Source organism: Eurosta solidaginis, chromosome 2 (genome assembly GCF_040869045.1).
Source record: "Eurosta solidaginis isolate ZX-2024a chromosome 2, ASM4086904v1, whole genome shotgun sequence".
NCBI classification, from domain to species: domain Eukaryota; kingdom Metazoa; phylum Arthropoda; class Insecta; order Diptera; family Tephritidae; genus Eurosta; species Eurosta solidaginis.
In genome coordinates, this window is record NC_090320.1 from 302,435,321 (window position 1) to 302,452,780 (window position 17,460).

The 17,460-nt window shown below is 32.9% G+C and overlaps 1 protein-coding gene across 2 annotated transcripts; it reads left to right on the forward strand.

The window, feature by feature from the left end:
* The first annotated feature begins 2,452 nt into the window (after positions 1 to 2,452).
* Snx1 (sorting nexin 1) lies at positions 2,453 to 12,603 on the forward strand. 2 transcript variants are annotated; one of them, XR_010949964.1, is made up of 9 exons: positions 2,453 to 2,818; positions 3,437 to 3,558; positions 3,629 to 3,783; positions 10,845 to 11,014; positions 11,077 to 11,193; positions 11,271 to 11,714; positions 11,775 to 11,927; positions 11,987 to 12,103; positions 12,168 to 12,603. XR_010949964.1 is itself a non-coding variant. In XM_067768803.1 (8 exons), the coding sequence occupies exons 1-8, from the start codon at positions 2,657 to 2,659 to the stop codon at positions 12,035 to 12,037; spliced, it is 1,374 nt and encodes a 457-aa protein (XP_067624904.1). In that variant the 5' UTR covers positions 2,453 to 2,656; the 3' UTR covers positions 12,038 to 12,603. The 2 variants fall into 2 exon arrangements, 1 of the variants encoding a protein (XP_067624904.1); XM_067768803.1 differs by having other exon boundaries at positions 11,987 to 12,603.
* The last annotated feature ends 4,857 nt before the right edge of the window (positions 12,604 to 17,460 follow it).

The following is a 17,460-nucleotide window of genomic DNA, read 5'->3' on the forward strand; positions in this document are numbered from 1 at the left end:
AAACAACTTTTCTTTACAACATTCCTACAAATTATATAAACTATTCAACATGAATACGAGTTTATGAATGGATAGCCTTGTTGCTTCCTTTTCTTTAAGGAGCCCAAATCCGCTTTAACTACTTATTCGTTAATGTTGCGAGATTTAAATAATTTTTTCAGAACGAAATTAAGTAAATTTTCTTTAAATAAGTATGTTCATATTCAATTAAAAGGTTCTGCGCTCAATTTTAAATTGACGGCTGATAAAAACAGCGAATTTTTACAAAACGTTTGCTAATAAGTTTTAAATAGAATTGAATTATAATTATCCGCCGCCGGATTATGATCAAAACGTGTTTCCAGGTACTCCTTTGACAATTTTTGTGCTATTGTAAGAGTTTTTGTCAAGTAAAAAATTACCATTTTTTATACGTGGAGTCAAGTAACGACGGTTGTAAGCCCTACAAGAAACGCTGATAGTTTTACTAATACACTCAAACTTGTAATTGACAATGCTGATCCTGCGATGACGGTAACATTGATACTCAAATTTATGTATGTTCCTTTGTTCGCTCACGCATGTCAGCATGTTCCCAACGACAGCCTATAATCATGAAAAAGGACTCAAACTGGGAAAGCTTCGGACACCTGGTACAGAACAAAAGAACATACAGCAGATATCATTATGCATGTGAGACAGATACATAATTCTCAACGGAATTTTATGTATGCGAGAACAGTTTATCCGATTCAATCATGTTGTCACTAGTGACTGTCATATGACAATCAAATGATTATCACGGTTGTTTTGTTATTTTTTAAATTCCGCCATTTTCAACCGACGAAAACCATATAAAAAATAAGTTTAAAAAATAAAAAAGATAGCATTTCAAAGCTCCATGCTAAAAGAAAAAAAATCGAAAATAATATTAAAAAATACCAAAAGCTGTCGGAATGTATGGGGCGCACTCAAAAAATTGTTACGCGAAAAATAATAGTGGTTAATGGTGATTCATTTTTAAATGTGTTTCCGCATGAGTAAAACGCTCTTCTGTTGTTTTGTTATTTTCTGAATTTAAATTGAACATTCTGAACTCGAATTCTTATAAAACTATTTATTTTAAACAAATAAGAAACACGTATGCTTTTATCACGTACAAAATTAAAAACGTAATGAAATAAAGTAAATAAAAAGCAAAAAGCATTGTTTCATTTTTGGCGGAATATATCAATGGTCATTTATGATAGTATAACAGTCAAACCTGATATCTACAGTAAACTATCATTTATGACACTTTTTGATAGTTAGAGTGTCAGCACTGATCCAGGAAAATGAATGAGAGTGAGCAGTACGGCTATATACTTAATCAGTAGGCCATGTTGGTGTATAAGAAGGAGACAAAAACTCACACGTACACAGTTGTTTACATCACATTTGCGCAAGTCCCCTTAAGTTTGTGATAGAAAGTTTGTATGAGGCGCTGATCGTTAGGTTGACATTGCTGACAATCAGATGATAGTCATATGATAGTCAGTATTCTTGTAGGGAGATACCATTATGCATGTGAGACAGATACATAATTCTCAACGGAATTTTATGTATGCGAGAATAGTTTATCCGATTTAATCATGTTGTCACTACTGAATGTCATATGACAATGAAATGATTATCACGGTTGTTTTGTTATTTTTAAAATTCCGCCATTTTTAACCGACGAAAACCATATAAAAAATAAGTTTAAAAAATGAAAAAGAAAGCATTTCAAAGCTCCATGCTAAAAGAAAAAAATCGAAAATAATATTAAAAAATACCAAAAGCTGTCGGAATGTATGTGGCGCACTCAAAAAATTGATACGCGAAAAATAATAGTGGTTAGTGGTGATTCATTTTTAAATGTGTTTCCGCATGAGGGAAGCGCTCTTCTGTTGTTTTGTTATTTTCTGAATTTAAACATTCTGAACTCGAATTCTTATAAAACTATTTATTTTAAACAAATAACAAACACGTATGCTTTTATCACGTACAAAATTAAAAACGTAATGAAATAAAGTAAATAAAAAGCAAAAAGCATTGTTTCATTTTTGGCGGAATTTAACAATGGTCATTTATGATAGTATAACAGTCAAACCTGATATCTACAGTAAACTATCATTTATGACATTTTTGATAGTTAGAGTGTCAGCACTGATCCAGGAAAAGGAATGAGAGTGAGCAGTACGGCTATATACTTAATCAGTAGGCCATGTTGGTGTATAAGAAGGAGACAAAAACTCACACGTACACAGATGTTTACATCACATTTGCGCAAGTCCCCTTAAGTTTGTGATAGAAAGTTTGTATGAGGCGCTGATCGTTAGGTTGACATTGCTGACAATCAGATGATAGTCATATGATAGTCAGTATTCTTGTAGGGGTGTTAAACCATACATATTCGGAATATGGCATCACTAAGCGCGTACACTGTTTTATCGACAGTTGATTTTCAAAGTGAAAAGTGGAAATTTCGTTTGCATTCTTTGTGTTTTCGGGTGTCAGAATAAAACTAATCATTTTTATCTTCTACCATTATTAACAACTGAAAAAGTAGTTAATTGATATTTCCTATTGTTACTGAAAAAGTAGTTAATTGATATTTCCTATTGTTACTGAAAACGTCGCGTGCATCTAATAAAATATGGCTGATGAACAGAGCATAGTAGACGCCCAGAAGCATTTCGCTGATGTGGACATAAATAATGGAAGTGCATCCGGTCCTGAAGACGATGAGGAGGAAGTGCCAGCGCCTGGATCGATTGACAACGATTTATTTGCTGTAACACCAACAAGTGAAATACATGTAAGATATATGTTAAATTTCCTTATGCATGTTTAATGCCAAATGGTTGCCGTTGTGGCTACTTTGTTTAGATAAAATGGGCGGTGTTTGTGTTATTTATTATTTATCACGAAGAGCTTAATTGTATTGAAAAGAGTTTGTGTCGAGCACAACTATGTCATAATGCCAACTACCCACAGTTGGCTATCGCTTTATTTTTTGAGTCGTGACGCCTATCATTTAATCAACAAGCATATGTGCACATGCATACATACTAATGAAATTTCAATAAATGCACACGGGTCATGTTATATGTATATATTTTTTTGTCTTGTATTGACGGCAATAATATTCCCCCTAAGCTTGAAGACGGGTTACCGCTTTGGACAGTCCCTTGCGGGATCTGAGGCCGATTGGCTATGGTTTCGCACTTCTTCCTGATATTTGCTGAAATGTCCCACCAATCTTAATATACATACATATGTATTCAGTTTATACGTATCACAAAACTATAAAGCTTTGTTGTTGATTGATTGATTGGTTTATTTATTTAGTAATATTACCGTCAATTACAAATATTTATGACCGTTTAAAGATCTATGATTTGTTGCAATAATATTGTTAAAAAATTTCCTATAGCGCCGCGTTTCATCAAGTAATCTTCAAGATGTGCTTACTGATAATGGCGACTACTTCATTCAAGTTATAGTTGCAGAGCCACAAAAAGTTGGCGATGGGATGGGCTCGTATCTAACATACAAGTTCGTATAATATTTTCCATATCAAAAGTTTCATTTTATTTATATTTTTTAAAATTATGAACTTTTACAGAGTAACAACGAAAACAAACATACCAAAATTCAAGCGTTCTGAGTTTAGTACAATGAGGCGATTCAGTGACTTTTTAGGAATACATGATGTGCTCTCAGGAAAATATATAAGGCATGGCAGAATAATTCCACCTGCACCATCAAAAAATATTATAAGTGAGTATTGATAAAGATACTTTCGAAGTGGGTGGACAACACTGTAGGGCCTTTTTAAGGCAACTATTTTTTCTTGCAACTTGCCACCAAGAATGTTTCTGTAAAATTTTTTTCTGTTCCATACATGTAAAAATAATAGTAATAGCTATAGTGGTTATTATTTGTTGTTAAATTATTAACTTTGTATTTTATACTTTGAATTTTAAATATTTTATTATCGAATTACTTTTTGGTAAATGAAAATTTTTGAATACTTCAAAAAGAAAATTTTTGATTATATCATTTTATACTTCAAATAAATAACATAATATTTTTAAAAAATAAATATTTAAATATTTGGTTAACCACCAAATATATTGGCGATCTTACCAACGATCCTGCAATCGAATCAATTAAACCCCAATAAGTTCAAGAACGATATAATTTTCGTTTGACAAAAGTGGTGTAGTACTTCCGCGCAACCAAGTTTCAACCGTCTTCAACCGTCATATTGCCAATATTAAATGCAAAACTTAAAATATAAAAGACACGTGTGGTTCAAGATATCATGAATTGTTTAACGCAACTTAAAAATATATGAAGAAAAATGAAAACAACCCAGTGTAACTCGTGAACTAGAACATTTTATGCAATACACAAAATTGCTTTGTAACCAAACGACCAGTTATTTATATGCTCATTTAAACATGTGCTAAACTTAATTTTTTATAACATGACGTAGATAATAGAAATGAAATCGCACCAACAAGCAAAAAAAATTATATCACAAAATTATTCCTTAAATTTACCTAAAATTCCGACATAAAAACATTTCCACATAAACAAACTAAAATAAAAATTTATCATCTAAACAAAATTATTCTTAAGAGATAACAATACAAAAATAAATAAAAATCAACAAAAAAAGAAATTTTTTAAAATTTAACAGAAATCAAACGTCATAGTGCCGATTTAAAAGACAATCCTGAAACGTCAAATATCTAATTGAATTATTGTATGTATGTATTTCATTATCTGCAGATGTACATACAACATTTTTAAGTGCACGAACTGATTTGCGATTTGCGAAAGCAAAAAAATGTTAAAGTAATGAAATTTTTTACAATTTGTGCATTCTACATGTATGAAAGCTATTTGCTCATCAGAGAAATCGATATACATAACTCAATAGACCTTCTAGTCACCAGACTGGCCAGACTTCCAACTACAATCAAAACGAAATTATTTATCAACAATCAAAATTTCTCGAATAACGTAAATGCCATTGCAAATCATCAATCAATATTTCAAAAATAAAAATTTCAATAAATATTTTTTTAAATTTTTATGTTAATATATTCATGTGAGTATATATATTTAAAATAATTATTTTATTAAAGAATTTATAATATAAAATTAATTAAATTTAATTATTTTTTTTTTTAATATTATTGATTTAAATATAAATATATATACAATCGAACCTTGACGATTCGAGCTCAAGGCCAGAACAATAATTTTTTTCTAATGATAACTATTGTTATTTTTTAATTTTTGCATGAGCACTTGGGAATGTCAAACAAAGTAATTGACAATAAACAAAAATCCAGCATTATCAGTGATTTGCACCAGATGGCGTAACACTGAATAAATATAGTTGGTAAAAGGAATAGAAGTAGCAAATTTGCTAATCAAAGAAGCCACCGCTGTATAGCTAAATGGTTAGCGCAGCGTGCCTAAAGCGTACTGATGATGAAGGCTTAGCACCCTTCGAAATGGATCTATCTGCGCAGTTATGGCAGGTTGTCTGAAAAATTTTCTACTTACTATTCCAAAAACAAAATACAATTTTTCAAATTTAGAAAAATTAAAAAAAAATAACAATAATTATCATTAGAAAAAAATTATTGTTCTGGCCTTGAGCTCGAATCGAACCTTGAATCATTTATCAATAGGCCGATAAAAACAAAAACAATTGTATATATACAATTGTTAATATTATCTATCAACTATTATCTTATTAGTATCTTTTTGTTGTTAACTCCCTTTCCAAAAAAAATTCTTAAATATTTTCTAATTTTCAAATTATTTATTTTTTTTTATATGGTTCTACGTTCACCAGTACGAACTCGTAATTTTACAAATTCGGAAAATCAAAATAATAACTATACAAATAACACAATGACTCACAACACAACTCAAAATTCTAACATTAATACAACACAAAACAACATCTCTAATATAACACAAGATACTTCAACACAAAATAACTTTACAAATGTTTCTTCTACTAAAAGTATTAAATTACCACAATTTTGGCAAGAATCTCCCGATGCCTGGTTTTTACTTGTTGAAGAACAATTTGAAATTAATAATATCACTGATGATAATTTAAAATTTCAAAATGTTCTAGTTACCCTTCAACGAGATACTATTTCTAAAATTTTTGACGTTATTAACCCTCCTCCTCTTTTCAATAAATATGATACAATCAAACAAATTTATGTGAAAGATTTTCTCTTAGCGAAGAAAAACGATTAGAACAATTTGCAAAAACTGAACTTAGTGATCGTTCACCATCTGAATTATTCAGATTTATGAAATCACTTATAGGTACTAACTCCATTGTAAATCAAGAATTACTTTTCAAATTATGGATTCGTAAATTGCCACAAGAAATACAAATCCATTTAACTTCTAGTAACAACCAAAATAAAGATGAAGTAATTATTTTAGCTGACAAACTTTTTGATTTAATCAACAAACCCCATTATTGCAAATCTCCTATAGTTTCGAGTATAAATAATAATATTTTAGAACAATGCGTTAAAAATTTAACTGAATTAACTACGGCTATTTATCAAAATTTAAATAAAATTTCTAATGATATTAATCAATTACAAATCAGTTCAAGATCTAAAGATAGAAATAGATCCAAATCTCGAAATTTTTCAAGATCCAGAAATTTTTCAAACAATCGTAATTTTAATTCACAAACAAATATTTGTTGGTATCACAAAAAATTTAAGAATAACGCTCTTAAATGTATTGCATGGGGGTATACTTTAATCAAAATCATAATTCAAATTCCGAAATTTAAAATTTATAAAAGAAATTCTGATCTTACTTTGACTGCAGCAAACGGTTCTTCAATTGAAACTTTCAGTACAAAACTACTTAAAATTGATTTAGGTTTAAGAAGAGATTTTGAATTTCCATTCATTATTGCGAACATTGATACACCAATTTTAGGAGCAAACTTTTTAGAAAAATTTGGAATTATTGTCAATATTAAAAGTAAAGAAATAATGGATTCTACTACAAAAATTAAAGTTGCTGGATCTTCTGGATTTTCTGATATTTTCTCACTCAAAATTCCTATTGTCGAAAGTTTTCAAAATTACTTAATGAATTACCATCTATTACCTGCGAACCAGATTATACTAAAAAAGTTAAACACAATACGGTTCACAGTATAGAAACAAAAGGTATTTTACCATTTTCGAAACAAAGACGTCTTGATCCAATCAAACTTAAAATTGCTAAAGCCGAATTTGATTTCTTAGTTAAAATGGGTATATGCAGACCCTCAAATTCTCCTATTGCATCTCCACTTCATCTCGTTCCTAAAAAAGAACCAAATGATTGGAGACCTTGCGGAGACTACCGAAGACTTAATTTTATTACTACACCAGATCGATATCCTTTAACATATATCCACGATTTAACAATTGATTTAAAAACAAACAATTTTTTTCCAAAATTGATCTTGTGCGTGCTTACCACCAAATTTCAATGGCAGAAGAAGACATTCATAAAACTGCAATAACTACCCCTTTTGGAATGTTTGAATTCGTAAGAATGCCTTTCGGCTTACGAAAAAGTGCTCAAACTTTCCAACGCTTTATTAATGAAGTATTTTCTGATTTCGATTTTGTATTCACATACATTGATGACATTCTAATTGCCAGTGATAATGAAGATCAATATATAAATCATTTAAAATCAGTTTTCAAAAGATTTGAAGAATTTAATTTAAATATCAAACCTTCAAAATGTACTCTCGGTGTAAATAAATTAAATTTCTTAAGTTACGAAATTTCAGGCGAAGGTATTAAACCATCTTTAGATCGAATTGAAATCATAACAAATTTTTAAAAACCAATTTCTATAAATAAATTACAAAAATGTTTAGGTATGATAAATTACTATCACAGATATATTAAAATGTTAGCAACAGAACTTAGTCCTCTGCATGAAATGTTAACACATGCAATTAAAAACAAGCTCAAACAATTAAATTGGACAAATGAAACCACAACAGCTTTCGAAAAGGTTAAAAAACTTTTTGATAAAAATACTTTAATTACACATTTCGACAAAAATGGTACTTTATCATTAGCAGTAGATGTATCAAATGTTGCTATTGGAGCAGTTCTTCAACAAACTAGCAATAATATACTAGAACCCTTAGCTTATTTTTCAAGAAAATTAACTACAACAGAAACTAAATATTCAACATTTGATCGTGAACTTTTGGCAATTTATAATTCAATTAAACATTTTCTTGAAGGTAGAACTTTTACAATTTATACTGATCATAAACCTTTAATTCATGTTCTAATTTCTAAAGTAGATGATCTCCTTGTCAACTACGTCATCTTGAATATATTGCTCAATTTAGATATTCAATATATACGTGGAAAAGACAACATAGTTGCCGACACACTTTCCCGTATTCCAGAAATAAATGCAATTTCAACTCAAGATATAAATTTAGAAACTTTATATAAAGAACAACAAACTGATACATTTTTACAAAAAACCATTTCTGATCAAAATTCTAAAAATAATTTTAAAAAAATTCATATTCCAGTTATTAAATTAATCATATTGTGTGATGTTTCTCTACAACCTTTTCGACCATATGTTCCACATTCTATGAGAAGAATTATATTTGACAAAATTCACTCATTATCTCATCCAAGTATAAGAACAACTAGAAAATTAATTCAAAATAAATATTATTGGCCTAACATAAATAAAAAAAAAATAAATGTAAGGCGCGATAACCTCCGAAGAGATCTAAGGCCGAGCTTCTCTTCCAATTTGCGTCGTGCTCCTCTTGATTTTCCCTACAAATTGGCCGGACGGGACCTACATGTTTTATGCCGACTCCGAACGGCATCTGCAAAGCAGATGAGTTTTCACTGGGAGCTTTTCATGGCAGAAATACACCCGGAGTGCTTGCCAAACACTGCCGAGGGGCGACCCCGCTTAGAAAAATTTTCTTCTAATTGAAAAATCTTATTTCTAAAATTTTGATGTTGCTCTTCCCGGGAGTTGAACCCAGGGCATACGGTGTGATAGGCGGAGCACGCTACCATCACACCACGGTGGCCGCCTAACATGCGTAAAGAAATAAACGATTGGACTTCATCTTGTATCAATTGTCAAAAATCCAAAATTTCAAGACATACTAAATCTCCTATTCAAAAAATTCAAATACCATCAAGTCGTTTTTAACATATTCATATGGATATTGTAGGACCTCTTCCAGTTTCAAATGAAAATTGTTATATTTTAACAATTATTGATAGATTTTCACGTTGGCCTGAAGCTTATCCTTTTAAAGACAAATACTATAGTAAAAACTTTTATTCAAAATTATATACCACGATTTGGTATACCATTAAATATTACAGTAGATCAAGGTTCAAAATTCACCTCTAAATTTTTTACGGAATTAACTAAACTTTTAGGTTCTCATAAAATTCATAAATCTCCTTACCATCCCCAAGCAAATGGCATGATAGAGAGATTTCATCGAAGTCTAAAAGCAGCAATTATAGCATCAAACGACTCGGTTCATTGGTCTGACATTTTACCATTCATTCTACTTGGTTTACGAACTTCTATTAAAGAAGATTTAAAATGTTCATCTGCTGAACTTGTTTATGGTCAAACACTTAGAATACCTGGTGAATTAATTATTTCAAATAGTAATAAAGAACATGATTTTTCTAATGACGCTCTTCACAAAATAAGAGAATATTTTTCGCTTGTTCGTTCTAAAGTTTTTCATCACAACAAAGAAAACTTTTTCGTTCCTAAAAAATTTGAAAATTGTGAGTATGTTTTTGTTAAAGTTCTTCGTAAATCTAATTTAGAATCACCTTATGAAGGACCTTTTAAAGTTGTCTCTAAGAAACATAAAACATTTACAATTCAATACAAAAATACTATTAAAAATTTTTCGATTGATTTACTTAAACCAGCAAATATACTTATTAACACTAATTTAAATACAAATACAAATACATTAAACAACAAAAAGCAAAAAAGGTTACATTTAATATTAATTAATTATTTATTGGTTTTTAATTTTCTTGGAGGGGGGGTAAATATAGTGGTTATTATTTGTTGTTAAATTATTAACTTTGTATTTTATACTTTGAATTTTAAATATTTGATTATCGAATTACTTTTTGGTAACTGAAAATTTTTGAATACTTCAAAAAGAAAATTTTTGATTATAATATTTTATACTTCAAATCATGGTGGAACGATACAAGGTGGCAGCATGGTGACATACCTACAAACATAAATAAAAATTCCATGTACTTTGTTTTTGTAAATTCGATGGACAAATTTCAAAATCGTACTGCGCCGGAAGTTAATGTATCAAATCAAATAAAAAAAGTTAATAATCAGCTGTCTCATGCTGCCACCTTGTATCGTTCCGCATTGCTTCAAATAAATAACATAATATTTTTAAAAAATAAATATTTAAATATTTGGTTAACCACCAAAATAGGACACAATAACTATTTGCGAATCAGAAAATACAAAATCCTACAACGTGCCAATAAGAATGTTGCTGTCTGTAGAAAATTGCCAGCGATGTTTATTTATTTATACGAATTGTTTTATATTCTTTTTAGAAAACTTATATGACACCGCAATTTCCATTTGGAGAATAGGCCAATTTGAAAATTTGCTCGAATTTTTAATACTCAAAAACATTTAGAAAGACATCTAGTGTTTGTACCTAGCTTTGATCAAACTAATTTTTTTAATAGGTAGCACCAAAGTAAAAATGAGCCCGCAGCAAGCCGAGCCCGGTACACCGAGAAGCTCTGAGTGGGTGGAAACACGTAGAGCTGCTTTGCAACGTTATGTAAATCGTACTGCCCAACATCCAGTGCTTCGCCTTGATGTAGATTTCATTAATTTCTTAGAAAGTGATCAAGTAAATGCTCTTAATTTGCCTTTTTAGTTTACGCTAATATATTAGTAACTCGTGTTTTTAAGGAACTTCCACGCGCCGTTAATACAGCTACCTTAAGCGGCGCTGGAGTAATGCGGCTGTTCAATAAAGTTGGAGAAACTGTAAATAAAATAACCTATAAAATGGACGAAAGTGATCCAGTAAGCAGATAATAAATGTCGAATTTAGCAAATTAACCTAATCTAATCAATTATGTACATACAATTTTTTGGTTTAGTGGTTCGATGAAAAAATCACTGAAGTTGAAAATTTGGATGCAAACTTACAAAAATTACATTCAGCCTTCAAATCACTTGTTACTACGCGAAGAGAGTTATCAGCTCTTACTGGATTAGTCGCGAAATCGGCGGCCATGTTGAGCACCTGTGAAGAGCATACTGGACTTTCACGCGCGCTTTCGAGTTTAGCTGATGTAGAAGAAAAAATCGAATTATTACGTTCAGAGCAGGCCAACTCTGACTTTTTCATAATGGCCGAATTTATTAAAGACTATATTGATTTATTTAGTGCCGTAAAATCTGTATTCCATGAACGTGTCAAAGTTTTTCAAAATTGGCAACATGCACAATTGCAATTGTCTAAGAGACGTGAAAACCGTGGTCGCTTTGAATTGGCCAATAGAACTGATAAGTTAAAACAGGCTCAAGAGGAAGTTGAAGAGGTATTCAAATATAGTAATAAATGTGCTACATTATGACTTATTAATAATATTTGTTTCTAGTGGCAGACAAAAGTTCAACGCTGTCAACAGCAATTTGATGACATATCGGCCGAAATTAAGAAAGAAATGGAACGATTTGAACTAAACAGAATACGTGAATTTAAAATTAACACAATGAAATATATTGAAGACCAAATGGCTCATCAACAACAGGTGACTAGTAATCCAATTATATGGATGTACATTATTAACCTTGCACCATTTTTTGTAAGATTATATCATATTGGGAAGCTTTCATGCCGACTGCGCGAGAAATAGTTTAAAGACAGAAGCAACCGGTTAAGTGCTACAACTGTAGGAATCTTTTAAAATACTTTTTATGTATATATGTATGTACATATATGATTGCTTAGCATTTATTACGCTGCTATACAAATGCAAATTATTTAATAGGACATATATACTATGGGTCTGCCACCATAATTGCTTTATATAGCACGCACGAGATAAGAACTTGCGAAATCTTCATTTCTACGTTCCGCATCGTAATTCCCATTAAAGTTTATTATTATATTATTATCTTTTATTTGTAAAATATTCCAAATATAGTATCATAACAGCATAGCTATAAATAATCATCGTGTATGTTTATTGATATCCGCATAAGATCGTCTATACATTTACTTTTTTTATCTAAAAAAGGAATAAAAAGTAAAAATAAATATGATACATTAGTACATGATGCATTAGTATGATACAAATATATTTGTTTACCTATCTCAAGAAAATGCGTTAAAAATTTGTAATTTAATTAAAGAAATAATTTGTAATTTGATAATTTACGAACTTAATAAATCGAATTGTAAATAAAATTGCGTTTGAAAATTAAGACGATGGAAAGAATATATTTCTGAATTTCCAAAATTGAAACTAAACATTTTGGAAAGGCTCCTTTATAATTTAAAATTAGAATTTTCATTAAAATTTTTTATATTCAAAACCGGTTTTATTATTTGCATTTCCGTACTAAATTGATACTCATGTTTTCAACTTTATCCCAGCCAGCATTTTTTGAAAATTTTGATAAAAAAAATATTCAAATATCTATCCCCAGATGAATAAAAACGCTCTTCCCCAGCGGGTTAGGGGGCTTAGAATATACCCGCGGCAAGTATGCCCATTGTAAAGGTTTACAAATAGGATATATAGCAGCACGCACACACAGCCACGCTCACCTAATCAAGAATCTTGGCTTTGTTCGGTTTATTGCATGGTTCAATTATGTACAGGTTGGCTCATCTCATCAGCTGATTTTATTTATGTCATTGCATGGTCGAAGGGATTGTCAAAAGGAGATGGCAAACTCAAAATGAAACCAACACATTGGCAACATTTTACTTACCCATACAAAAACTGCTAAGTTTTATGTTTCCATTCCATACCATACCATTCGCACCAACCCCAATACACAGATTTTGACAATTTGAACAGACATATTTTGTTGCTTTACAGACATGGTTCAACTATATACAGGTTGGCTCATCTGTAAAGCAACAAAATATGTTTGTTCAAATTGTCAAAATCTGTGTATTGGTGTTGGTGCGAATGCTATGGAATGGAAACATAAAACTTAGCAGTTTTTGTATGTGTAAGTAAAATGTTGCCAATGTGTTGGTTTCATTTTGAGTTTGCCATTTCCTTTTGACAATCCCTTCGACCATGCAATGACATAAATAAAATCAGCTGATGAGATGAGCCAACCTGTACATAATTGAACCATGGTTTATTGTGTATGCTATTCGGCACTTTTGTACTTCTTAAGGGCCAATTAATGGTGACTTATAACCCTAAAACCATAACCAGATAAAATAGCTGATCGAACCTACCTTATGGTAATCGATTAATGGTGACATACCATAACGCTAACGCCAAAACCATACCATAGCCAACCAATTGGTTTTTGATTTTTCGACATATCCATAACCTAAAAATATTTGAGTTGGTGAATTTAATAACTTTTTGTAGATTTTATTCATTGTTTTGGATACGTTATGACTAAGAGACTTATTTTTTGTGGAACATGTTTGTAATTTTTTGCGTTTTATTCATTTTTATGAAATTTTCACGGTTTTTAGGTTAAGGCACCATTAGTCGATCACATTGGAGATGGTTATGGATATGGTTACGACTATGGCGTTAAGGTTAAGGAGGTTTAATTTCCCCTTTAGGTCCAAAAAAAAGTGTAGTAGCTACTAACGAAAGCTGCGTAAAATTACAAAGAAATACCCTTATTTACTTTCAAACGAGCACTTAATTACATCTCTCTTTAAAATCCATATGTTTTGGACAGTTTAGTTATCAAATTGTGATACTTTATTATCGGGACGATTGGTAAAACACGACCAAAACCGTCGAGGGTGGAATTAATAGACGCGTTTTTGGCCACGGTTTCAATAATCCGAACACGCTTTCGCTCTTTGGATTATTGATACCAGGACAAAACGCGTATTTTCATACCTCTATCCTCATTTTTGGAAATGTTTTGGCAGCCGATCAGGGTTTTAAACTGTTTTTCGCTGAGAGCTGTTGAACGGATAGAAAAATTTACCACTCGTGTTTTTATTCTTAATGTTGGCATACGTACGCTTCTTCAGATACCCTATTCGAAGACTTTTGTATAATTTTCTGTAGGACCCATATAGGTACACTTTACATTCTCATACTAAATTCGTTCCCATTACAGCAACCCATATACCAATTTTTCACGTTTAATCAAATGCATAAGCCAGATAATTTGTTAATTTCTTATCTTTAGAGTTGACTAGAGTTTAACCCTGCCACCTGGGCCGCTTAAGCTGAGATGAACAAAAAATTGTATGTTATCGAACGAAGTGGCAAGGTTAAACTCTTAGTCAATTTTAACTAGAATTTAAACGTGTACTGAAAACGAGGTATTCGTTTTACAACGCTGCCCTTAATAATAAAGGCCGCGGCACAATCACATTTTTCATATAGATGCGTTTAACCCAAGCTTGTGCATTCCAATAACATCGCCACAATCAACCATGGTTCAATTATGTACAGGTTGGCTCATCTCATCAGCTGATTTTATTTATGTCATTGCATGGCCGAAGGGATTGTCAAAAGGAGATGGCAAACTCAAAATGAAACCAACACATTGGCAACATTTTACTTACACATACAAAAACTGCTAAGTTTTATGTTTCCATTCCATACCATTCGCACCAACCCCAATACACAGATTTTGACAATTTGAACAGACATATTTTGTTGCTTTACAGATGAGCCAACCTGTATATAGTTGAACCATGCAATCAACCAAGATGTTGCGTTTGTAAATATGAAGGAACTTCAGACTTGGCATTTGAAGTTCATTTCATGATTACACTTGCAAGATGTTTCAGCACCCTTAGCCAAAGGTTCATGTACCATTGGAAGTAGTAGTACTAATTTTAAGCTGGAGACATTAGTGCTTTATCGGCAACCGTATCGGTAACCTTATAACAGCTGATTCGACCAACCTTATGAGAATCAATGCAATCGATTATTGGTGCCGCTAAGGTCGTAACCGTATCGTAGCCAACCAATTGGGTTTTGGTTTACCGTCGTAACGATAAACAGCTGATTCCGTTAGCGATACGGATACAGCGATACGACATACGGCACCAATGACTCCGGCTTTATGCGCAGCAATTTCAGAAGAGTAGGTAAAGTTTGCTTACTCCAGACTGGAAAAAGAAGCGATAAAGATGAGTTTGATGGTGAATGAGGACACAACGAAGTACCTGCTGACATCGAGCAAAGAGTCAGCGCATACGCGCCTTGGCAACCACGCTACTGTTGGCAGCATAATTTCGAAATAGTAAAAGACTTCGTTTATTTGGGAACCAGCAACAACATCAGCACTGAAATCCAGTGAAGAATCATCCTTGCCAGTAAATGCTACTTTGGACTAGGTAGGCAATTGAAAAGTAAAGTCCTCTCTCGGCGAACGAAAATCATACTCTACAAGTCACTTATCGTACCCGTCCTGCTATATGGGGCAGAAGCATGGACCATGACTATCAGATGAAGCGGCTTTGGGAGTGTCGAGAGAAAAGTTCTTCGAAAGATTTATGAACCTCTACGCGTTGGCGATGATGAGCTGTACGAGCTATACGCAGACATCAACATAGTTCAGCGAATTAAAACGCAGCGGCTACGCTGGCTAGGCCATGTTATGCGAATGAAAGATGATGCTCCGGCCAAGAAAGTGTTTCTATCGGAACCCGCCTATGGAAGCAGAGGTAGAGGGCGGCCTCCACTCCGTTGGAAGGACCAGGCGGAAACGATTTAAACTCCCTTGGTGTGACCAATTGGCGCCGGTTGGCGGAGCGAAGGAGCGACTGGCGCGCCTTGTTGGACGGCCATAACCGTTTAGACGGTTAAGCGCCAATTAAGTAAGTAAGTAAGGTAAAGTTTGACGCTTAGCAGTCCATGTTGTTGTTGGTCCGCCCCTGTTGAAACAGGCAGTTTCCTTGGACTCCCGTTAGAGGATTTTGATGACAATTTGTGAGAGGTCGTGCCCATTGAATACAACTATTAGCAGTGCTTCGCCCCATTCAATGGGCACGACAACGGGAGTCCAAGGAAACTGCCCGTTTCAACAGGAGCGGACAATAGGGAGATGGGTGTTAGAGGCCTAGGTTCCACATTACAATTGAAAAGATGGTAGGTGTCATGTGGGGACACATCACATGCAGAACATACATTACGTATGCTGGGGTTGATTTTGCACAAGTAAGAGTTTAACTTGTTACAGTATCCAGAACGAAGTAGGGCCAGAGTGACTGGTATTTCCCTTGGTAGTGTGCTTTCTTCTTCTGCAAGGGTGAGATATTGCATATTTATAACGGGGTTCACCGAGTGCGTCCTGACAAAGGCGTTTACCGAGTCTGTGTGGATTTGGCTAAGGGCCTGCTTATGCTTGCCTGGATCAAACGGCTGTGTTGGCAGGTGCCCGATCTCGTCATAGTGCTTTAGGAGATGTTCCCTTAATCCCCGTAGAAGCGGTGCTAAATTAAGAAGTTGTTTGCTAAGATGTTCTGGTTTGTGACAATTAAGCAAGAACTGCTTGTTCGACATTTCGTTGTGCTCTTTGGCCTCACTATGTAGATGGTGTTCGGGAGTCATAAGGAGACATCCGGTGGCAGTTCTGTTTGCACCATTTTGACAGGCCTGTAGCCTTTTCCAGTGTGTATTTTTATGACCAGGCGACCAGACTGGTAACGCGTAGCTCACAAGCGGCCGGCCAATTGCTTTGTATGTGGTTAACAACGTTTCTCTATCTTTTACCCATGTGCTGCCGGCAAGCGACTCGAGGTCGTAAACAGGGTGGCCGTGGATTTTGTAGGAGATAATGCCAAGTTGCGCGTGGTGAAGAAACCGGAAAGGTTGGGTTTCATCTTTGACAGCACAAATCACACACACAAGATTGCGCATTGCGCATGTAAACAAAAGATCAGTTGTTTTTTACGGGCAATTTTTATTATTATTATTTTTTTTTTTTGAGATTTGATTGCGTGTTCTTATCGTTGAAAGTCCCAGTTCCAGGTTATTTTCCAATGCATAAGATGATTAATTTCTGGGATAATTTTCCAAAGTATGTATGTAATTTTGGCTCCACTAGTACACAATGGTAATACCAAAAGGCCAGAACTATGTGTATCAGCTTCCTATTTGTATT